This window comes from Carcharodon carcharias, chromosome 10, assembly GCF_017639515.1.
Source record: "Carcharodon carcharias isolate sCarCar2 chromosome 10, sCarCar2.pri, whole genome shotgun sequence".
Lineage (NCBI taxonomy): Eukaryota > Metazoa > Chordata > Chondrichthyes > Lamniformes > Lamnidae > Carcharodon > Carcharodon carcharias.
Genome location: NC_054476.1, coordinates 47,992,553 through 48,018,506, shown reverse-complemented (window position 1 = coordinate 48,018,506; position 25,954 = coordinate 47,992,553). Strand labels below are relative to the sequence as shown.

Below are 25,954 nucleotides of genomic sequence, written 5' to 3'. Positions count from 1 at the left end.
ACACTTACACCCCTCACACTCACACACTCTCTCTCCCCCCCTCTTCTCACACACACTCTCTCTCTCCCCTCCACACTCTCTCTCTTCCCCACACACTCTTTCCCCCTCACACTCTCTCTCTCTTTCTCTCTCTCCCTCCTCACACACACACACACACACACTCTCTCTCCCCTCATAATCCCTCACAATCTCTTTCTCTCTCACGCCCTCAATCTCTCACAGTCTTCACTTGTCCACTCAGACAAGCGGTGGGCCCCGTTCCCTGCCCTCACTCTCCGGGCCCTGGAACTTAAAAACTTACCTTCCCACTGTTTGTTCCTCACGAGCCTATCAGCAGCAAATGCAGGGATTGAGGAGCTTTACAGCATTTTTCAATATAAGTCAGTTGAATGTCCAACATGTTTGCCACCCCAAGAGGCCTCAGGGGCTGCAATGGGGTTGCGAGTTGAACAAGCCCGTTCTAAAGTATGCACAGTGTCAATATCTGTGAGTGTGAGTGCAAGTGACAGTGTTTCTTTTTCCCCGCCGTTTTTCTGCTGTTCCACCTCTTTCTCTTCCATTGTCTGGCCAGGTTGCAGTTCTTGGGTATCTGTAAAGAGAAAGGCACCTGGGTAGGGTTGTGGTGAGGGTCATGGGAAAAGGCATGCGCCATTTAAGCTTGTAAATCAGAAGAAATTGTGCGATGAAGGGAAAGTAGGATCTGAGAAGGAGGATCACGTATCAGCTTGGTTTCAGCCCTGTCGCTGGCCATAGCCTCAGTAATAGCTGCTCCATGATGGCAAGAAATGTCTCCTCCACATGGGTGAGGACATGCAGACATGACAGTCCCCTGCCGGTTATATGTTATTGCCCCAGTTATGTGTCACTAAGTTGAGAGTTTGTTTGAACATCAAAGGGGAGTCAGAGGTGAAAAGAAACATGTTTGCATCTTGCAGGAGTTCCATAGGTGAATAGTAGTGAGTTTATTTTATTGACCCGAATGAAAAGACAAGATAGAGACATAAAAGATTTTATATTTGGAAGGGTTTGAGTTTCAAAGAGGTGCGAGAACAATGGAATCTGAGATGAAAAGGAAAAAAGAGGTATTTTGGAGTTACAGCTGAGAGTTTAGGATAGAGATAGCTGTAGCTATGGAGATAGCTGGAGCAATTTGAACTGCTGAGCTATAGCTGGAGCTCTGGGCTGAGAGAAGATGGCACTTGAACCAGCCATCCAGCCAAGCCAGAAAAACCTTGGGCTGCAACAGGCAGTTTTATTCTAAGCGGATTCCACCACAGAGTGGAAGAGTGGGGGGAAGGTCATGTGGTATTAAAGCAACAGCAGTTTGCCTTTGATACTATTACTGGATTTCGTAATTAAATATCTATAAGGGAGTGTTGACTGGAAGGTGTTTACTTGTGGGTCTGACCAAGTAGAGAGTTTTTTGGGGAATGTTTTGCATGAATAACCCCTTAATTGTGTAACTGTAATCTTGCACGCTTAAGTTTTCTTTCATTCTTGTTAATAAAACTTCTAATTTAAAAAAATATCCCAAAAGTGTTACTGGATCTCTTACTGATGAGATTGCTAAGTCATCTTCTCGTTTTCAGAATACAAAAGAAGAGTGTGGCCCTTAAGCCAAGCTTCCCTCTGAGATTTGGTTTGCGCAGCAATTAACACCGGATGTGGTCATAAGTTCCAGTACTTGCTTCAAGCAGAATGCCCCGTCCACTTAGAGGTGCAGACTGGATTTAAGTAATGCAGTGGTGTTAACATCAAAAAAAACTTGGGCCTATACTGAGGCATGTACATGCTGCTTGCAACAGAAAAAAACATGTATGGGTGAATTACATGTTGGCATACATGAATCCATTTTGTGCCTGAAGTGTACTGCTGTGTGCCCTCATATTGTTACTATCCATACTAGAAGGAATTTGCTATATATACATTCATGTGCTCTTGCTACTATATCAAGATTGTTTCTAGATATTGACTGTTCCGACAATTGTACAGGCAACTGTACAGGCAAGGTAGCAACATTTTCATTGTAAAGATTCCCTTTTAACTCTCTCCCAATGTAACAGCAGAGCTTCCTATAGGAGAGCTGAAAAAGTTCAGGAGAGAGGAATCAGTGGGCAATTCTTGTGTTTGCTAGTACATAAGAACTAGGAGCAGGAGTGGGGAATTCAGCCCCTCAAGCCTGCCCTGCCATTCAATATGATCGTGGCTGATCTCATTTCGGCCTCAACTCCAATTTCCCGCCCTCTCCCCATAACCTTTCAACCCGTTACTAATTAAAAATCTGTCTATCTCTTCCTTAAATTTATTCAGCATCCCGGCGTCCACTGCACTGTGAGGCAGTGAATTCCACTGATTCACAACCCTTTGAGAAAAGTAATTCCTCCTCATCTCTGATTTAAATCTACCGCTCCTTAGCCTAAAACTATGACCCGTCCGAGAATGCCCCACAAGGGGAAACATCTGCTCCACGTCTACTTTGTCTATCCCCTTTAGCATCTTATATAACTCAGTTAGATCTTCTCTCATCATTCTAAACTCTAGCGAGTATCGGCCTAAACTGCTCAATCTCTCCTCATAAGACAAGCCCCACATCTCTGGAATCAATCCTAATGAACCTCCTCTGAACCCCCTCCAATGCAACTACATCCTTCCTCAGGTGAGGGGACCAAAACTATGCACAGTACTCCAGGTGCGGTCTCGTCAATGCCTTGTACAGTTGCAACAACACTTACCTATTTTTATACTCTATTCCTTTAGCAATAAATGCCAAAATTCCATTTGCCTTCCTTATACCTGCAGTACCTGCATACTAGCTTTCAGTGATTCATGCATGAGGACACCCAGATCCTTCTGCACTGAAGCATTCTGAAGTTTCTCTCCATTTAAATAATAAGTCGCCTTTTTATTCTTCTGACCAAAATGGATAACCTCACACTTATCCACGTTAAACTCCATCTGCTAAATTTTGGCCCATTCACCTAAGCTGTCCGTATCCATTTATAAATTTCTTATTTCTTCATTGCAACTTACTTTCCCACCTATTTTGATATCATCTGCAAATTCAGCTATAGCACCTTCTATCCCTGAATCCAAATCATTAATATAGATTGTACATAGTCAGGGCCCAAGGACCGAACCCTGTGGCACACCACTAGTTATAGCTTGCCATCCAGAAAGAAACCCATTTATCCCAACTCTCTGATTTCTGTTGGTTAGCCAACCCTCTATCCATGCTAATATATTACCCCAAACTCTGTGTGATCTTATCTTGTGTATTAATCTTTTGTGTGGCATCTTATCAAAGGCCTTCTGGAAGTCCAGTTATACTACATCTACAGGATCCCTATTATCCATTTTGCTTGTCACAACTTCAAAGAACTCTAGCAAATTAGTCAAACACGATTTACTCTTCCTAAAGCCATGCTGACTCTGATGGATTGCATTTTGACTTTCCAAATGCCCCATTACCACTTCCTTAATAATGGATCCCAACAATTTCCCAATGACAGATGTTAAACAAACTGGTCTATAGTTTCCTACTTTCTACCTCCACCCCCTTTTTGAACAAGGGCATTATATTAGCATTTTTACAATCCTCTGGAACCTTTGCAGAATCCAGGGAATTTTGGAATATTATAGCCAACGCATTCACTATCTCCACTGCCACTTCCTTTAAGACCCTGGGATGTAGGCCATCAGGTCTATCCTTTAATCTCAATAGTTTGCTTTGTACTTTTTGTCTAGTGATGGTGATTGTTCTAAGTTCCTCCTTCTCCATAGCCTCTGCACTACCTGTTACTATTGGGGTAGTACTAGTGTTCTCCACCATGAAAACTGAGGCACAATATTGATTAAGCATCTCTGCCATTTCTGCGTTCCCCACTATTAACTCCCCAGTCTCATCCTCCAAGGGACCAACATTCACTCTAGCTAATCTTTTTCCTTTTATATACTTGTAGAAGCTTTTGCTAGCAGTTTTTACATTTTGCACTAGTTTTCTTTCATAATTTACCTTTGCTCTTTTTATTTTTTTTTTAGTAACCCTTTGTTGATCTTTAAAAGTTTCCCAATCTTCCAGCCTGTCACTGACCTTTGCAATTTGGTATGCCTTAGTTTTTGCCTTTATGTTATCTTTAACTTCCTTGCTCAGCCATGGATGCTTTTTCCCCCTCTTACCATCTTTCTTCCTCTTTGGAATATATTTTACTTGGGAGGAATTGAATATCTCCTTAAATATCTGCCACTGTTCATCAACTGTCCTACCTTGTAGTCTTCCTGCCCAGTCCACTAGGGCCAAATCTGCCCTCATGCCTATGTAGTTACCTTTGTTTAACTCCAGAACACTAGTGTGGGACTCAAGTTTCTCGCTCTCAAACTGAACTTGAAATTCTAGCATGCTATGATGACCCTTCCGTAGAGGATCCTTTACACTGAGATCATTAATTAATCCCATCACATTACACAAAACTAACTCCAGAATAGCCTGCTCCCTGGTTGGTTCCACAACATATTGCTCCAAGAAACAATCCCTAATACGCTCCATGAACTCTCCCTCGAGGCTACCCTTGCCAATTTGATTAGTCCAGTCCATATGCATATTAAAATCACCCATGATTATTGCTGGGCCTTTCTTACATGCTCCCAGTATTTCCTAGTTTACACTGTGCCCTACTGCTGAACTACTGTTTGGGGACCTTTAGATTACTCCCACCAGGGACTTCTTTCCCTTGCTATTTCTTATTTCTACCCAGACTGACTCTATGTCTTGCTCTCCAGTGCCTATGTCATTTCTCACAATAGCACTGATCTCTTCCTTTACTAACAAAGCTACACCATCTCCTTTCCCTTCCTGCCTATCCTTCCGAAACACTGAGTACCCTTGGAATATTCAACTCTCAAATCTGTTCTCCCTGTAACCACATCTCAGTAATTGCCCCCAAATCATACCTATTTATCTCTATTTGCACTGTTAACTCATTAGTTTTATTCCGAATGCTAAGCAGACTCAGATACAAAGCCTTTAAGTTTGCCCTATTGTCAATTTTCCCTACTCTTATATGATTCTTTGGTGTAATATGGCGTTCACACACTCTGTCCCTTCCTTTCACTTTTTGGTAACAATCAGCCTCATCACCTGCACTCTTACCCTCTCCTTAAACTTTGATTTTTTATATTTCCATGCATCTGAACCCCCCCCCCCCCCGCACCACCACTATTTAGTTTAAAGCTCTATCTACAACCCTAGTTATGCAATTCGCCAGGACACTGGTCCCAGCATGATTCAAGTGGAGCCCGTCCAAACGGAATAGCTCCCTCTTTCATCAGTACTGGTGCCAATGTCCCATGAATTTGAACCCATTTCTCCCACACCAGTCTTTGAGACACGCATTTACCTCTTTAATCTTATTGACCCTGTGCCAATTAGCTTGTGGCTCAGGTAGTAATCCGGAGATAATTACCTCTTTGGTTCTGCTTTTTAATTTAGCCCCTAGTTGCTTGTATTCCTCAGCAGAACCTCTTTTCTCATTCTACCTGTATCGTTGGTACCCACGTGGACCATGACAACTGGATCTTTCCCCTCCCACTCCAAGTTCCTCTGCAACCCAGATGAGATATCCTTAACCCTGGCACCAGGTAGGCAACACAGCATTCAGGACTCTTGATCCTGGCTACAGAGAACAGTATCTACTCCTCTAACTATACTATCCCCGATTACAACTACATTTCTCTTTTCTCCCCCCACTTGAATGGCTCCCTGTACCACGGTGCTATGGTCAGTTTGCTCATCCTCCCTACAAGACCCCACTCTTGTCCACACAGGGAGCAAGAACCTTGAACCTGTTGGATAAGGGCAAGAGCTGAGGTTCCTGCAGTGCTACTTCCCTCTACCTGCCTCACTCATAGTCACACCCTCCTATCCCTGACCACTTGCCGAATTTGAGGTAGTTAATCTAAGGGGTGTGACTGTCTCCTGAAACACACCGTCCAGGTAACTCTCCCCCTCCCTGATGTGTCGCAGTGTCCAAAGCTCAGACTCCAGCTCATCAACTCTGAGCCAGAGTTCCTCAAGCAACTGACAGATGTGGTCACTAGGAACTACAATGGGGTCCACCAGCTCCCACATCATGCAGCTACAACACATTGCCCGGTCCTGCATCTCTATTTTATTTAATTGGTTTTTCAATTTGTTTTTAAATTTCCTACTGCTCTTTAATTTATCAATCTGTAAAATATTTCTCCTATTTACCTTTAATCTGAAAGCAAGTTAGAATAGAGGTTCAAAATACACTTTTTAAAATCAACTGGAACTCGGTCTCTGCTGAGTTGAAGCTGAAGAGTTAGGCCTCCGATCCTGGGCCCCAGTAGTCACCTTTAATCTGAAATCAACTTAGAATAGGTAGTTCAAACCAACAGTTACTTACCAACCAATGAACTTTTCCTGTGATGTCACTCTGTTTTTTTTTTCACTCGGCGACGGTGACTGCAGAGGACACTCTTCCCAGACTGCTTTAAGGCGACGGTGACTGCAGAGGACACTCTTCCCAGACTCTAGTCAGGTTTATTTTCTGACATTCAGGAACTGATATTTTCATGTTATTGGCTAAAAGATGTAAAGCTGTATTGTTCATTTTTTTTACATTTCTCTTATGCAGGTAACAATCATCATATATTTGTCTATTCTGGGCTTACTGCTGCTTTATATGATTTATCTGACAATGGTGGAACCCTTGCTGAAGAAACGTTTGTTACGTTCCCGGCTGCTACAGAATGAAGATGACTTTGGGGTGAGTTCTACTGCCTAAGAAATAAACTTAAAATATTGGCGTGAATATTCCGGAATGGGGAGCGGTAAATGACCCAACTTAAGCTGCTCATACTCCTTGGAACCCTGAAGAATCCCCAATGAGCGCCCATGCACAGTACTTATGCAGGAAGTTTAAACATGATTGCTGGTTTACCGTGCCCAAACTGCTGCACCGTTTTCTACGACAATGGGATCAGATGACCTGAAACAGGCAGACTTCGGCTATTTGCTTAATGCTTTCGTTAGTTTTTACACAGATTTACTTAGAGCTTTTCATAGCAGGTATAAAGCCCGCTAAGCAGCGTAACTCGTAAGTAAATCAGCTGGAGCGTCAAAGCAAAACAGCAATTGCAACAGTGTTCACCTCCATTCTAATACCGCATCCCCAACACTGTTCACCTTGTCCCTGCTCTGCATTCACCTCCAGCAATGTTCTCCACCCCTCCAGCTCACCATCGTTCCCCCCACCCTCCAGACAGTGCTTAACCCCTCCCGCGCCCCTCTTCCTGATTCGTCTCCTGGAATTCCTGGCTCCTGTCCAACCGATGACAGAGCACTGTTGGGAGTGATAGGGGGTGGTGATGGATGAGCTGGGGGAGGGGAATGACAAAAACAGATGCCTAGTGCCTCCCAGCAGTGACATGAGGTAGCCATCCACACAAACTACAAAGACCATTTGTTTCCAAGAATGTGTATCAACAATCTTTCCAAGAACAAGGACCCTCTCCACCGCTGACTGAAAGATCTGGGCTATTCACTTCACAGCTGTATAAAAACCGTAGAAGGCAAATAAAAGCCTGAGATAAAGGCAGCATTTATTATCAGATGGGGAATTTGATTTTATGTCTGGCACTGAAATACTTAATTTGAAATGTAATACAGTATATTACAGGATGTAATTACTAAAGAGGTTTAATCATAATTTGTATTTAGTGTATTTGAAATGCGTCAGCAACTTAATTTTGTCATTAGTCAACCAAATTCTGCTGCATGTAAAAGCGTGACTAAACAACACCAGACTATATTATGTTTCTTTTGTCATGGAGCAGAATTTTTAGGCCGGCGTGGGGCCACGCACCTGACCTGATTGGATGCGAAATCACGTGATATTTCGGTCGGCGGGCACATGCAAAAGTCAGAAGCACACCTGCCGACCATTAAGAGGCCAATTAGTGTAACTAAAGTTACCAATTTTTCATGGTCCGTCCAACCTTATGGTTGGTGGACGGGCAAATTGGCCAGGCAGATTTTGCATTTTTCATGAAATCACGTCCAGGGGCAGGATGAGGTTTCTGTTATTAAATAATCAGGGAGCTTTCATTCAGCGCTCACCCACCCTCCTCCTGCCCCCACCCTGGCAGCACAGCATTTCAGCGCGCGTTTCACACTGTCTGGCCAGCCAGCGTGAAATTATTTCTTGGGGGCCGATTGCAGTCGGTGGTCCATTCTCCGGTCAGTCCCAGGCCCGCGGATCGCGCCTGCCCACTGACCTAAAAATCCTGCCCATGGTCTTTATGTCTCAGGTGGCATTATTGCACTAGGATATGAAAAATGAAAGGCTTCTTAAAGGTATCAGGGTCTTATGTGATTTTTGTTGTTTTTGTATTATTCACTGTTTAATGTCTGAATGTTTAACACCACTCCAAAACTGTTGACACGACACAACAAATTAAGTCTTCCAATAGCAGTAGCTAGTACAGTAAGAGTATCAGTGCTGTGAACTGGTAGATGCATGTTTTATTTCTTCAACTCTAGTTTGTAACCTCAACAGTTTTGGGGAGGTATCCTGAGGAGACTAGGCTTATCTTGCAGGGCAATTAGGGAGTCAATATAGAGCTATTATTGCATGCTTCTGGAAATTGACTTAAAGTGATGGTGCTGGTAGGAAGGTGTCGACGAATTGGATGCATGATGTAAAAGGGTACCTTTCCCTTAAGCCAAGACTGAAACTATTATTTACAATGCTTTTGTGTGCAAGTCCCCCAAGGGTGCAGCTTGTGAATTTGGTTTAAGGTTAGCTTGATTCTCCACACAACTATTCAAAATCTAAAATGAGACTCCCTAATATGCCATTTCAAAAGCCCACAATGTATTGTGGCCACTCCTGTCTAGGTCAGCATTCCCCAATGGCAGATTCAACAAGGTGCACAGCAGGAATTTTGAGGCTGATTCCTCTTTTCTCTCCTCATTCTGCACTGAAATTCCAAAACAAAGTATGACACTTGACATCTTTAAAGGAACCTCCCAAAGGTTATTTACACTTTGCAGGAATGCCTATTTCCTCTCACACAAATGATTGTTTCAATAAATTGTTTTTGTGAAACTTCCTGAATCTCCATTTTTAGCTCGATATTAAAAACTCACAGAGAAGGAGCAAAGATGTCAGTATATGAATATTCCATATTGTCTACATTTAGATGTCTACATTTGGAATAGATCCAACATGATACTCATTTTGTTTAATCATCTGGTTAGGTAGAATCCAGTTTCAACTGTAGCAGATTTTAATTTGAACGAACATTCAGAATTGTCTTGTACTTTGCATGCACAATTTTTAAACATTTTAGTTAATGCATAGTTTTCAGAAATTAAATTGACCAAATTGAACATTTTTTTCCCAGTCAAAAACAGAATTACCTGGAAAAACTCAGCAAGTCTGGCAGCATCGGCGGAGAAGAAAAGAGTTGACGTTTCGACTCTTTTCTTCTCCGCCGATGCTGCCAGACCTGCTGAGTTTTTCCAGGTAATTCTGTTTTTGTTTTGGATTTCCAGCATCCGCAGTTTTTTTGTTTTTATTTTTTTCCCAGTGTTAGGCTATTGATTTGCAAATTTATATCTTGCTGTGGGGATCTCAGTTTTTCTCAAAAGTTAACTTCTGGAAAAACAATATTTGCTCAAGTGCATTTTAGAGCTGGAGTCCAAACTACAACTTATTGAATTGCCAAAACTTTCATGACTAAAATAATAACTACTGTTTGCAGATTTGGAGAATTGAGAGACAAGCAATATAAATGCATCAATGTAACACTTGAGAAATTACAAATTACCTCTTCCTATTAAATAGTATAAGACTGAATTTTCCCTTTGGCATGCAGGGGTGGGCCCCGCACATCCGTGTGTAAATTGACGTGTGATGACGTCGGGCGAGCGTCTGGACGTCACTGTGCTCTTTCGCGATATTTCGCTAGGCAGGCGTGTGATGATGTCCGACACGCACCAGCCATTAATTACCACTTAAGGCCTTTGAGGTGCCAATCGACACCAATTTTTTGGCGCCCGTGCGATCTTCGGCTTGGTGCACTGGCGCAACAGGCAGGCGGGTAGGACACATTTGTATTAACCTCATCTACGGGCGGGATAAGAGGGCTCACTGGGGCCACGATTGTGCACAGTCAAGCATTTATTTCTGAAAATTTTTGAAACTTGCTTGTGTGATCTGCAGTACTTCAAAACACATTCCAGCTGCTTTATCTGAACTCTTAACCTTCAGGTCAGCACTCTTCAGTGAGTAATCTTTTCTGGGCCTGCAGGTTTCAGGAAGCCTTCCCTTAGCCTGGGAATGGGAGCTGAATTGTCCACTGGAGGCAGCTCCTCTGAGGAGGAAGAGAGGGCTAGAAGGGAGTAGAGGCCAGGAGTGCACATTCAGTCTCCAGGGGAGCCACCTTTGGGAGGACATGCGCAGGCAGAAGGGGCGCAGGGCCAAGAGGTAGTCCAAGGCAGAAGGGGCCTCAGAAGACACCACTATCCTGCTGCCAGGGTATACAGAGGGAGAAGCAGCTACCTCAATATGTCTGAGGTGCAGTGCCGAAGGAGGCTCTGTCTCTCAAGGGAGACAGTCAACTATATCTGTCAGATGATAGGGTCTGAGATCCCAGCTAACTGTGTAGGTGGACACCCCATGCCAGTGGCTCTGAAGGTCACTGTTGCCCTCAACTTCTAAGCCTCTGGCTCGTTCCAGGGGTCAGTGGGTGATCTTTGCGGTATCTCCCAATCAGCTGTGCATACTTATGTTAAGCAGGTTACAGACACTCTGTTCAGGCATACATTAACCTTCATCCACTACTGTTGGGACCAGGCACGCCAGGCACAGTGAGCCAGAGGCTTCACGGCGATGGCTGGCTTCCCCCGGATCCAGGGTGCAGTAAACTGCACACATGTGGCCATCAAGGTGCCAGCAGGTGAGCCCGGTGCCTTCGTCAATAGGAGGGCTTCCATCCTATGAACGTGCAGATAGTGTGTGATCACAGGACAAGAACAGAAATACCTGGAAAAACTCAGCAGGCCCAATAGCATCTGCGGAGAGGAACATAATTAACGTTTCAAGTCCGTGTGTGATCACAGGATGCTGATTTTACAAGTCGGTGCAAGGTACCCAGGCATCTCCCATGACACCTACATCCTCAGACACTCCCAGGTACCGGGATTCCTCAGTACTCCAGCCTGGCTTGATGAATGGCTGCTGGGTGACCAGGACAATCCCCTCAGAAGGTGGCTCATGATGCCTCTCTGCCATCCAAGAACAGAAGCTGAGCAGTGGTGCAATAGGTGCCACATCTCCACAAGGGCTGTGGTGATGAGAACCATCAGTCTTTTCAAGATGTGCTTCCGATGCCTGGACCGCTCGGGGGCACACTCCAATACCCCCCAGATTGTGTCTCGGTGATAGTGGTTGCATGCTGCGCTCTCCACAGTCTTGTGTTAGAAAGGGACGCAATGGACGATGAAGACGTCGATGCAGTGGCTGCGGCTGCACACAATGAATCCAGCAGTGAGCCCGAGGATGAGCTTGCACAGGGAAATGCTGAGGGGGTAGACGCTGACCTGGGCATACTCCAGGGACGCAGGGACACCAGGAGGCTTTAATCCAACAAACCTTCAGCTAGCACACCACAGATGGACCACCAGGACAAGCCTGGGCTGTAGGCTCGATACTCGACACCGATGTGCAAAATCTGCCAGGTTAGGAACAGTCACTAAGGGTCTTGCTAATAAAGCTGCATGTCCAACCAAGCACTCATTACAGTTTTGGAAACCATACACATGCAGAAGAAAAGAGGCACCCTCAGCCATAGCGACATATCTGAATTTATTCTGTCAAGCAAGCCAACTTATTCCAAAAAGAAGAATAGTGTTACCAAACAAAACAAATCATAAGGACCTCATCTCGGGCCAGCACAAAAGCACCAGCGCTGGGGACATTAGCTGATGTTCCAATTCCCACCGAGGTACTAGTATCTGCACTGGTGCCTGACTTGCAGAAATGGTGTGACGCTGGTGAGACTTCAGGGCCCTCAAGTGTGAGAGAGGACCTCTGCTGCTCTTCCTCCCGGCCCTGCTCTGATGATGTTGAAAGGAAGGACAAGGACAGTGGATCAATTAATGTGGAGACAATGTCAAAGTGTATCCTGTCCCCCGGAACATTATGCGCTCATCCTCCCATAACCAATGGTGAAGCCATGTTGCAAAATTAAATCAATTAACATTCAGCAGTGCAATGGCTGTTGGGAGAATAATGGTGACCTCACTGTTGGGCATAAATACCTGGCCGTGGCACCCCAGCCTCACCAACACCAGTGGACCTTGGTGCATGGCGCCTCTCCAGATCCGGGGACTCCTGCTCGAAGCGGCTAAGAATGACAATCTCTGCCTGGCTGCCGCCAGTCCTCGCACGCTCTGCTGCATTATGAGCAGTCTTCTCCTGAAAATGAGGGACGAGCATTGATTAGTGAAAATTGCACATGGACTCTTCGCACACGACCCACCCCAGCCAGAGTGAGACATACCAGAGCTCCAGAGCCTCCTCACCCAGCTACTGCCGAACACTCACACAAACATGCTAGGCCTGCTCCACACCCCCTCACACCCCGCCCCCCGCCACCCTTGGACACATGCTGCCTACATCACATTAGGCACCACACGGTATATCCTTTTATAACAAGGAGGCACAAGCATGTGGAGCGCAGCATATAGTTCGTTACCATGCCACCTTGAAGCTCCCCTCCCAGCATGTCATCATCCTGATTTGGACATGTCCTTGAGTTCAAACACAGTGCCTCGGTCCAGCTCCTCCAGGTTGCCCCCAAACCAGTCATGTGCAGTAAAGAATCACCCAGCGAAGGACAAATGCCATCAATGATTCATTGCAGTCCCTACGTTCAGACTTGTGGGCTGGAGGGTGGTGGGTGTGGGCAGCAGAGGGGTAAGCCAACCTGCTAGGTTACATGACCAATGTCGATATGGTACTCACCCTGCCAGAGCACAAGAAGTCGTTGAAGTGCTAGCGACACTGGATCCAGGTGCACCGCACCATGTCACGGGAGATCACCACCTCCGCCACCTCCTCCCAGGCACGTTTCGTCATGTTGGGGGGGGGCCTCCTCCTCCCATCCTGGGGAACCAGCACCTCCCACCATGCAGCCACCTCCTCGAGGAGGGCAGCAAGGCAGTCATCCGAGAAACGAGGGGCACACGGGCCCTCCGCCCTGGCCTGTCCTGCTGCCCTACCCTCCAGCCTCGCCTGTTCCCCTGGACTACCCTCTGGACTGGCCTGCTCACCAGAAGCCCCCTGGTGAGCCCTTCCACTTGACATTGTGAGCAACCTTGCAAAGGCTGCCAGCGCTTCTGATAAACACGCCGCTGGGTCGCCATTGGACCCGGTGGACAATGCACTCTCGCCTATCCGCAGGAGCCGGGCATTACGCCATGCCTGCTCCCGCTCCTGCCCCCCACAAACAGAAAATTCAGCCCATAATCTCTAATCTATATATCTTTGCTTTAGGTGGGAAAGTAATATGTATATTCTTTTGGTAACAATTTTTCTGAAGATGAATTAACTTATTAAAATAGAAGGTGGAATTAGTGACTCCATCTTTCTGTCTTGTTCCTTTTTCTTATCCCCTCTCTTTCATAAAAACTCCCAACAAATACAGTCATGTCATACAATTGTAAAACAACTGTACAAAATGCTAATTATTTCAATTTTTAAAGATTTTCTTAAAAACACGTTAATCACCTATGCGCTGCACATGGGGAGTCAAAATGGAGTGTAGTGTTCCCAGGTTAAAGAACAGGTGACAATTAGACCTAGGTTCACAGCATAATTCAAACTTCATTTTAAAGCCATTCATTCTATCTTTGCTTTTGTATTTCCTTTGTAATTTTTTTATGTCCATATTAGAGCTTATCATGCTGTAATTACATTATTGTGCTGATAAAAGTGTTGCAACACATGTACTGTCAGGATGTGATTACAGCATGACAAGTTTAGGTAGGAAGCTTGAATTATAAATGTGGATATGGGAATTTATAATGGAAAATGTTGACAACTGCAGTAGAATTAGACTTTTAATATATAGATATAACATCACATTGTCTACTGCTGTAATGTAATCCTTTCTAGAACCTCAAGACTAAAACAACTTGCCTTCCTCTTCAAGCTTTTAAATCTTAAAACCTGATGCCTTTCAATCACTATCTTCTGATTGACTTCATTTTCTGTTTTACTCATTTCAGTGTTTACAGTGTCTTGTATTACAGAACTTGGTTTATTCGTATTAGAAATGTGTGGCTTATTTCAAAACGCTATTGATACATTTATACAATTCAACAATGGCGGTGGAAATTGTTGCTAACTTTTCGAATTGGAGGCAGGAGGAGCACTGTGGTGTGGCCATGTGATCATTTACTTTCTACAAGAAATTAAGGAAAATTTAGTAAGTAGGTTACAGGCTTTGTTATGAAACACTAGAGGGTTTTGTTTAAATTAATTTACAGGATTTAGGTGTTGCTGACTAGGCCAAAATTTATTGTCCATCCCTATTTGCCCTTGAGAAGGTGGTGGTGAGCAGTCTTCTTGAACCACTGCAGTCCCTGTGGTGTAGGTACACCCACAGTACTGTTAGGGAGGGAGTTCCAGGATTTAGATACAGCCACAATGAAGGAATGTAGATCTATTTTCAAGTCAGGATGGTGACTGGCTTGGAGGGGAACTTTCAGGTGGTGGTGTTCCCATGTACCTACTGTCCTTGTCCTTCTAGATGGTAGCGGTCGTGAGTTTGGAAGCTGCTGCCTAAGGAGCCTTGGTGAGTTCCTGCAGTCCATCTTTTAAATGGTACACACTGCTGCCACAGTTCATTGGTGGTGGAGGGAGTGAAAGTTTGAGGATGTGGTGCCAATTAAGTAGACTGCTTTGTCCTGTATGGTGTCAAGCTTCTTGAATGTTGTTGAAGCTGCACTCCTCCAGGCAATTGGGGAGTATTCCAGCACACTCCTGACTTGTGCCTTGTAGATGGTGGACAGGCTTTGGGGAATTAGGAGGTGAGTTACTCGCCACAGGATTTCTAGCCTCTGCCCTGCTCTTGTAGCCACAGTATTTATATGGCTAGTCCAGTTCAGTTTCTGGTCAAAGTAACCCCTAGGATGTTTGATAGTGGGAGGTTCAACAATGGAAATGCCATTGAATGTCATGAGGTGATGGTTAGATTCTCTCTTGTTGGAGATGGTCATTGCTCAACACTTGTGTGGCATGAATGTTACTTGCCACAAGCCAGCCCAAACCTGGATATTGTCCAGGTCTTGCTGCATTTGAACATGGACTGCTTCAGTATCTGAGGAGTTGTGAATGGTGCTGAACATTGTGCGAACATCAGCAAACATCCCCACTTCTGACCTTATGATGGAAGGAAGGTCATTGATGAAGCAGCTGAAGATGGTTAGGCTGAGGACACTGACTTAAGAATGAGATTGTCAGAGGCTTGGGAACATCATCAATTAATAACCTTTAATGTATTCTGGTTAGTTAAATAATCAGATTCCAAAATATGTTACCTTTATGCATATGCATACTCCGCTAAAAATAAAGCAAACCATTTTTTAGAATTTGAAAATACACTTCAGGGGACAACATGCTCCTGAGGAATTGATTGAAGAAGTGACATGCTGTTGTAGTCAGAGGATATAGAAGGTGTGTGATCGTGCATTAATTTTGGAAGATTCAGTGATTCTGCTGCTGTACCTCATTTGATAGACAGGTTGAGAAGATGTGAAACTTGCCCAATATGAATATTAGAATTCACCATTTATTAAGGAATGCTTGTAGGTTTGGAGTTTAGTCACCTACTGAATCAACAGCTCTCATTGCTGAGCAAAGATCTGTGATTTTTAAATAATATTTTAAGAATGTTGTGTTGGAAGACCCCCAATATTTATGAGTTAAACTTTCTTTGAATCAAATCTGCATAGATGCATATCTGCTTTTAAATAGATTTTGGTATTGCCCAAAACTCTGCTGACCACATATTATCTTGTATGACTTAGATTATTTTCACTGACTGTCATTGCCTTGACAATAATAGCAGTAGCTACTTCCATTGATATGCTTTAAAATCGCAAAAGGAACATTTTGCAATGCTAAAGAGACTATATAAATGCAAGTTGTTGGTGTAAGTTCATTATATATAATGAGTTTAAAAGCACCAGTTATGAATTATAATATTGCGCTAAAATTTTTAAATGCGATATAATCAGGTCTAGCCTTTAAGAGCCACATTTGAAGTTTTCTTTTAAACGCATAGTTCATTTAATCAGAAATTTTGTGTTGGTTGTTTAAGAAAAAAATGTAGTTGCGACCGTGTTGCTCACTGAGTATATGGTTCATTGTGACATGAAAAGCTTTCTCAAATTTTCTCAAACTTTTTTTTAAAGAATCTAAGAATATCTGATATCTGGGTTTAACTCGTAGGTTTATTCTTGTTAAGCATTTAAACTGGATTAACGATTTATAAAGCTTTGATTTACTTTAGAGGAAAGTGTTCTTTTTAACTGAAGTTAGGCTTTTGGAGACAAAGAACGTGATGATCTGCAACTAATTTTGAATCCCAAAATGAGAGAATGCTGTGTATCATTCTACTATATTCCTAATGTATGGCAGGATATCATTACTTATCCTTCCTGGTAAGTGACATTGACTATGCTTTAAAAACTGGAAGAATAAACATTCCCAAATTCTGTTAATTTACTGTGAAGAGCTTAATCTATTGTTCATGAAATGCAGCTGCTGTGATGTAAATCAACTTTTTATCAATCTAATCTTTAAGTGTTTATATATTAAAAAGTGAGAAAATTTATCTAAATCCAATCTTTTTAACTCTGTATTGTTAACATTAAGAGTACAAAGCTTTATCATTTCTTAACAATGTGAGATTTTATATTTTAGTCATTCTGGAGATGTGCCAGTGCAATACACCATAAATAACAATGTGGAGAGGAATAGTAAATACTGTTAATAGCCCGGTTTACACTACTAACTTTACATTCATATGAAAATTAAACTCGGGACCATTGTGGGAAAAGATGTTAGTACAAACCTCATCAATTCCTGTTTGAACTAGTTTTAGGGTTACTATCTTTTGCAATGCCAAAGCCACAGAAAAGGCCAAAGAAAGAAGGCAGAGGATGAGATCTTGAGTTTTATTGACCTAGATCTTCCGTATCTTCCGCTCCGGATCGTTAGAGACCGTCGTATGACCCAAGATGCACATCGGGACTTGTCCTCAGGAATTGCCCGGGAAGTTTGAACTTCTGATGAGCAATTGCCCTGTTCCCCAGGACACTCCACAAAAGCCTCCAACTCTAACTCAAAAGTTGGAGCCCTGGACAGTTCTGACATACTTACCTGGATAATGGCCCAGGAAATGTTAGAGAGAAAAATCCTAGTCTAACTACAGAACTAACCCTCCAAAGACTCACACTGACCCAACCCAACTACTCCTTCCAACCCACCCAACTACCCACCCTGACCCAAGTATCCCTCCTGAGCACGCTAACCCCCCGGCCACCCGACCAAAGCTGACTGCTCTTCCCCCCACCCAGACCTGACCACCCCCACCACCTGACTAGCCCCCGACCTGACCTCCCCTACCAACCTTTCCCAACTACCCCCCCAACCCACCTGCCACCCTACCCACTTACCTCACCCTGCCTACCACCCTATCCATACAGTCATTCATCCAATCGCCCATTCACTGAGTTCTCCGATGGAATACAGGCACATATAAGTATGGTCAGAGCAGCAATCCAACAGTGATTGCCACTTTGTGGAAGATCCAAGCCAATAAGCTTTACTAATTTGAGAAGAAAATGAAAAAAGTGAGCTTCTATTTTAAAAAAAGCAGATTTGAGCATTCAGTTTTCATTTTTTTCAAAAAGTCTTGATGAAAACTAGACTGTCAAAACTAGCTGGGTGGCAATTTTAGCTGGCTTTATGACTTAGATTATAGTGAAAACATACAAGAAGGAGGAAACTACAGCCATTGTTCAAAAACTACATGAACACTTTTAATCCTGAATTAAAAAGAAACTGTAAAAAGTCATTAAATGAAGAAGAACTACTGGGCAGAAAGTATTAGGGAGATGAAGTAAAATATCCATCATTACAATGAACTGAACAATACTGATACATCCTGGGTTGTCCATGCTCAATATGCAATCCAAATTCAGCTCATAGAGTCCCAGTTCTGGGCAAAAATATCAAGTTGAAACCTAGGCTTTTGGGAGAGGTTCCGCCTTCAACTAGAAACTTTAAAAAAGTTAATAAAAGACATAAAATATTTTATTTGATAAATTTAATCATGCTTTTGTGAAAAATTAGTTTTTGCTTCTAATTTTGTTTAATCCCATATTTTGTGCAATAGAAAGTTAAATTATTAAGGAATAACAAATGGATTAAAAAGGAATAATTAATGGGAAGCTGATCATTAAATTGCACAATTTTAAAATAGTTCAGCTATTGTGCATCATACCATGATGCCTTTAACCTTGAGATGGCCTATTACAGTGCCACCTACAGGTAATACAAGTTTTCAATGACATGAGTGTTCCATGCAAGGAATTTAATAGATAATTATATTATAATCTTTTTAAATCCTATTATGATACAGCAGTTGGTAAAGGCTGTGTTGTTTAAATCCCAGAGGGAAACTTGAACAACTGTCATAACCTATATTTTCAATTGGTATGCTTGAGATGCAGCTCTGAACTCAGAAATAAAACCACCAAGCCTCAAGAGATTTTTTTATATAAAACTAAATTAAACATTTATTAATTTAACAATAACTTAAACACATAAACATCTACAAATTACTACCATAATAACTTTTAAACAAATCCCCAAATTAACCACTCCCAGATAAATCTTCACCAAGGCAACAATAACCCACAGACTTTAAACAGACACCAGGCAAAGTACATTTGACCTTATGAATTCAAAATGGGGTCCCTTGCAATTTGGTTCCTCTTCAGACACAGTGTAGGGTTTACAGGCTAGTTAGATCTTACATGCCTCTGACCCATACACACAAACTCCTTTCTTTGAATGTAAGTTTTCCCTTGTATTACTAGGTCTTTTAATTTTACTTCTCCTAACAATAATCCTTTAATTCCACCAATTTTATTAGTAATATAAACATATTGCTTGGTGTTTCCCAAGTAGGTGCAAGATTTTACCCATTCTTTTGAATGGTTTATTCAACAAATGCAAATGTACTCTTTACCTTCTATCCTTATCTAATTAATGTCTCAAACTATTATACATCAAAGCATCCATACTAACCACACACAGACACACAATAGGCACAGATCCTACTACAAGTCCAATTTAAAAATAAATTCCAATAACATTATAGACATTAATCTCTTCATGACAATCCATATGACTTAGTTATCTCAAATAGAGACAAATCAAGAGCAATATTAGAGCAGATCTATGACTGATTATTCTGCAGGAGTGGCTTACCTCCTAACTCCCCAAAGACTGTCCATCACTTACAAGATACAAGTTAGAAATTTTAATTGGTAGACCTCGTAAAGGATCGTTTTCAACCCAAACCCTCTGTAATCATGCAGAGGTTCAAATTTAATTCAAGAGTAAGGGCCCCGGGGGAGACCTCAGCAACATACTTAGCAAAGTTGAAGCAGCTAATTGAACATTGTGACTTCGGGGAGACCCTAAATGATATGTTAAAGGATCGTTTGGTCTGCAGTGTGCACAAAGAGGCCATTCAATAATGGTTATTAGCTGAAGTAATATCAATTTTAAAAGAGCATTGGAAATAGTGCTTGCAATGGAAAGTGCCGAGCGAGATTTGCAGGCCTTACAGGGTGTACAAAATGACGCCATTTTCCAGTTGGAGTGGAAAGAGACCGCCAGGCAGGGCACAAAAACCAGGGAGTCAGCCGTAAAGCGGGAGACAGTTCCTGCTACCCGAAAACTTTTAAAAAGATTCAGGAGACAACTCAACAGCAAATCTGAAAATGAATTTTTACCAATGTGGCTGTAACCATATCCCTGAAACTTGCCGTTTTAAAGAGGTGAAGTGCCATTATTGTCATAAAACAGGGCACATACGGAAGCAGTGTAAAGCAAGATTGAGACAGACTCCCAGGTAGCAAACTAAACTGATTGAAGTACATAATGTGGAAGAACCACTAATTCCAATGTTTATTCTCTATTTATTGTGAAAGTAAGGAAAACAGAGCCAATCACTGCTACTCTGCAGGTCAATGGAAAACCTTTGATTATGCAGTGGATACCAGTGCATCAACAACTGTAGTGGGGGAGCACACATTCAAGCATTTAAACAAGGGTACCCAACAATTTAATATGGAGCAGACTTCAGCCAAATTGACAACATATACTGATGAAGTCATAAAAGTGAAAGGTATTACCACCGTACCTGTTTATTACAAGCACCAGACAGCATAGGTCCCTGTTTTTGTACTAGAAGGTGAAGGACCAAGCCTTCTAGGTCTTGATTGGGCTAAAAGAAATTAATCTAAATTGGTCTGAAATTTTCCACCTAAGAGCTGGAGGACTGCCAGAGCTGCTAAAGAAATATGACAAGGTATTCTGAGAGGAACAGGGGAAAGTCAAGGGCCTGTAGACTAAGATCTATGTTTACTCTGAAGCAACTCCTTGTTTTTTTAAAGCCAGGCCAAATGCCCTGAGAGAGAATTAAACCATATAGAAAAACTGGGTATTATTCAGCCAGTTCAATTTTCAGAATGGGCAACACCCATCTTCCCTGTCTTGAAACTGGATCAGACTATCCGTATCTGTGGGGATTATAACTTAACAGTAAACAAGGCTGCCAAGTTGGGCAAGTACCCTATTCCAAGGATCGAGGATCTGTAAGCCAAATTAGCAGGTGGAAGAACTTACACTAAATTAGACAAGAGTCACAAATATCACCAGCTGAAACTGGATGATACACCCAGAGGATGTGTAACCATAAACACACACAATGGGTTGTATCAGTACACGCGCCTGCCTTTTGGTGTTTCTTCAGCCTGCACGATTTTCTAGAGGACGGTGGAGAGCTTGCTGCAAGGACTGCCTCAAGTCGTATTCTACCTGGACGCCGTCCTAATAACTGGCTTAACAGAAGCAGGACACTTGGCTAACTAGGAAGAAGACTTAAAATGATTCTTGGAAGCAGGGTTGCGCTTGAAAAAGGAAGTGTTCCTTTCAGGCAAGTAAAATCGTTTACTTGGGCCACCAGGTGGATGTTCAAGGGTTACACCCGGTAGAAGAAAAAGTCAAAGCTATTAAGGAGGCACCCTCACCTACAAATGTCTCACAGTTCAAGTCATTCTTGGTATGGTAAATTACTATGTTCAATTCCTACCCAGCTTATTAATGGTCCTAGCCCCTCTACGCTCATTATTAAAGAAAAACCAACGTTGGTCTTGGAAGTCACCGCAAGACGAAGCCTTCACAAAAATCAAACAGCTCTTTTACTCTTCAAACTTGTTAGCACCAATTCTTTTGTTGGATCATAGTGTACTAACTTGCGACGTCTCCCCCCATTGCGTGGGAGCGGTATTATCTCACAAGCTGGACAACGAATCAGAAAGGTCAATAGGCTACCTGTCCAGAACCCTCTTGACAGCCGAGAAGGGTTATTCACAAACTGAGAAAGAAGGATTATTGATTATTTTTGGAGTTAAAAAATTCCATCAGTATGTACATGGCTGACACTTTACTATAGTATCTGATCACAAACCGCTCTTGGGTCTGTTTAGCAAAGAAAAAGCTATCCCACCCATAGCTTCCGCAAGAATTTAAAGATAGGCTTTGATTTTATCAGCATATGAATATACTTTTACGCACAGACCAGGGGTGCATATAGCCAGTGCAAATGCCCTAAGTCGCCTTCCTTTGCAGGAGAGATTAGCAATGAATTTCCTGGATTCTTCGCCAGTCTGCGCAAGGCAATAAGAAACTGGATGAACCGCGATCCAGTCTTGTCTAGAATATGGGGCCAAGTATTGAAAGGATGGTCCCAGGAACCAGTCGCCGAAGGATTGAAGCCATTCTTCACTTGAAGGAATGAATTGAGTAGTCAGGATGGTATCCTATTGTGGGGTGCACGAGTCGTCGTTCCTTCACAAGAAAGTGAACCACTCTTAACTGAGTTGCATAGCGTGCATCCTGGAATTTCCAAAATAAAAAAGCTTGCAAGGATCTATATCTAACGGCCAGGTATAGACAGTGATATCGAAAAAAATGGTTAAACACTGTCTCCAGTGCCAGCAACTGTTGCAGCCCTGCTGCACCCATGGGAATGGCCTGGTCAATCCTGGGTGAGATTGCATATGGATTATGTAGGTCCATTCTAGGTACCATGTTTCTACTAATAGTTGATGCACATTCCAAGTGTTTAGACGTGTACAAAGTTAGATCATCAACGTCAGGTGTGACTATAGAAAGGTTACGCCAAAGTTTTTCTACACACTGATTGCCAGAAGTCATTGTCTCACGGTATTGCATTTACTAGTGCTGAATTTCAAAGATTTGTGAGCCTAAATGGTATCAAACATGTAAAAACAGCAGCATATCATCCGTCGTCTAATGGATTGGCCAAGTGAGCAGCACAAACTTTTAAAGTTGGGATGAAAAAGTTATTGGGAGTATCATTTGACACTAAACTTTCATGTTTCCTGTTTCACTATAGAACGAGCCCCCATTGGTTCAACATCTTCATGATTACTTATGAAGCACTGCCTTCATACGAAGTTAAGCCTGGTACTTCCCAATTTAGAGGGGAAGGTAGAGAATAGTCAAGGGAATCAAAAAGTGACTCATGATGTGCATAGTCGAGAGCAAGAATTTACTGTCCGTGAAACAGTATTTGTACGAAACTTCAGGAGTGGATTGAGTTGCTTACCTGGTGTAATAGTTTCTGTGACCGGACCATTGTTGTACCACATAGAATTGGAGGGCTGGATCACCCGAAAACACGTGGATCATTTGAGAAGAAGAGAGATACCCCAACAAACTGATGTTCTACCTGTAACCGTTGTAGAACCTGTGGTCCCCGTTGTGATTGATAGGTGTATGAGATGACTCTGTTGGAGTGGGTAACACTGAACTGCCTGTGCTTAAGGAGGTACTTGGGGCAGGACTTTTAGGTCAGCAGGCAGGCATGATCGGTGGGCCTGGGATTGGCCAGGGAGTGGACCGCTGACTGCGATCGGCCCCCAACTGCAATTTCACGCAGGCTGGCCAATTAACAACCAGACAGCATGAAACGTGCGCTGAAATGCTCAGCACTACCCGAGGTGGGGGTGGGTGCTAACATAAGCTTTGGCGCGGGGTAGCGCTGAATTTCACTCCCTGAAGGCAGAAAGCTGCCTCAGGGAGCTGAAGAATTTAAAACCAATAAATAAAGTTTTTAAAATATGAAAAAAAATGTCCATGCGTCAGTAACCTGAAAATATACATGATGAAAATTTTGTCCAAACATTTTTTTTAAATGTAATAACGGAAATCTCATCCCACCCTTGGATGAGGTTTGATCAAAAATGCAAAGTCCGCCTGGCAGATTCACCTGTCCACCAACTGTAAGGTTGGACGGACCACAAAAAATCGGGGACATTTGGAACTTCAACAATTTTCATTGTCGTCTTTAGTTGTCAGTGGGTGCGCTTCCAAGACTCGTGTACGCACCAGCCAACCAGAATATTGTATGAGCGCAGGATGACATCAGGACACCCACCCAACATCATCTCGCACAATTTCCCATCCAATCAGGTTGGGTCACACCAAGATGGTTGGGCCTAGGACACTACCCTGGCGAACACCTACAATTATGTCCTGGAACTGAGATGATTGACCTCCAATAACCACAACCATCTTCCTTTGTGCTAGCTATGACTGTCAAACAGGAAAAATAGAAAATCAATGTTTTTTAAATTGTGAGAGACTGGAAATGTTAGTATTTAAAGGAACCTGGATGTCCTTGTACACTAATCACAAAAAGCTAAGACATGCAGGTACAGCAAGCATTAAGAAAAGCAAGGGGTATGTTAGCCTTTATTACAAAGGGATGTGAGTATAAGAGTAAAGAAGTTTTCCTGTAATTATATAGTGCCTTGGTGAGATCAAACTTGAAGTACTGTGTATACATTTGGTCCTTTTACCTAAGAAAAAATATACTTGCCTTAGAGGAGTGCAACAAAAGTTCACCAGACTATTCCAAAGATGAGAGGTTTTTCCTGTGAAGAGAGACTGAGTAGGCTAGGCCTATATTCCTTATAATTTAGAAGAACAAGAGGTGATCGCATTGAAACATACAAATTCTGAAGGAACTTGACAGGTATATGCTGAGAGGCTGTTTCATCTGGCTGGAAAGTCCAGAACACGGGGTCACTGTCCCAGAATAAGGGATCAGCCATATTGGACTGAAATATGGAGAAATTTCTCATTCAAAGTATTGTGAATCTTTGCAATTTTCTGTCCCAGAGAGCAGTGAGTGCTCAGTGATTGAGTATATTCAAGACAGATTCTTAGATTTTGGGTGTTAGGGAATCAAGGGATTTGGGGGTATTGCGGGAAGGTGGAATTGGGGTGGAAGATCAAACATGATGTTATTGAATGGTGGGGAAGGCTTTGGACCGAATGACCTACTCCTGCTCCTATTTCTTATGAAAATTGTGTGGGTCGGAGGGGAAACAAAAAGGTGTGAAGACCTGGGTGACTCATGTCACTGGTCTACCACCTCTCTGGTGTCACTTGGGAGAAAGACTTCAGAAATTCACTCAGGGTGTCTCCATGGTGTCCAGAGCTGCAACTATATTTTGACAGTTGACATAGCAATAATTTAATGGGAAATGTTGAGGTAGCAATTTGCAATGGTAAATCTTGACCCAAAAATTGTGGCAAAATGAAGTAAGTTTTATGGACAGAAGCTGCCTGCCCTAAGCAAAATTGTCCACAAGTTGTAGGTGAATAGGTATGCAGTGTAGAATTGCTCCGCCTGCAGCACAGGTAAAACAGTGATACATGCATATTGTATATAATGTATACATATTTCCTACATGTGTCATATGCACAGTGCACACAATACAGAGTTCTAAACTATCTTGCTGTATGCTTCACAATGCACCTGCCACAAAATCACTAGTGTGATTGAAATGAGAAGAAGAATTAGTACAGTGTTGCTTTGTAATTTGTGGAACAGCATGTGGAGTGAGGGAGGGATGTGTTCAGATTACAGACAGAGAGGCAAGTACTGTGGTTAGGTGCAATATAGAGAAATGGAGGTGGAAAGTCTTGGACTTGCCTTTCCTGCTTTGGTCAGGCCATTGAGCCACTTTATATCAAAGTCCTGGGATGATTGTGTACCAGCCAGCCAAGCCTTCCTGATATCAACAGGGAAGCGTAACTGGATGCTTTAATGTGGTTCACCTTGCATTTGTCCAGTTTTTTGTATGCCTGAAATAGATGGTCTGTAGGAATCCTGCTCTAAAAATGGGTGGGCAACCTGTCACCAGTGCTATTGCATGGTTAACTTGCCAGTTGTTTTCAAATCAGACCTTGCAGCTCAAATAATCTGGGTCTCAAACTGATGAAATAAATGTATTCATATAATTTTATTTAAAAAATAACTTGTTACACAGGGTCAAAAATATTATGGGTGGAACTTAATAAAAACACAGCACCTGACGGCAAGACAGGAAGTGGGCACTACATTTGCTTACATGTCAAGATGCACCACACACCCAATTACAGAGTAAATTGTAAATACATATGACAGTGATTGACGTGCAGTCATGTGCCACGGGATCGTTCTCAACAGTCTGTTTCCTCAT

The 25,954-nt window shown here is 42.7% G+C and overlaps 1 protein-coding gene across 1 annotated transcript in view; it reads left to right on the top strand.

The window, feature by feature from the left end:
- Positions 1 to 25,954, top strand: part of tmem9b (TMEM9 domain family, member B) — a 102,639-nt gene that overhangs the window by 43,262 nt on the left and 33,423 nt on the right. Inside the window, exon 4 of the mRNA XM_041198004.1 lies at positions 6,654 to 6,785. Coding sequence (XP_041053938.1) covers positions 6,654 to 6,785 — 132 coding nt within the window. The remainder of the gene's footprint in view (positions 1 to 6,653; positions 6,786 to 25,954) is intronic.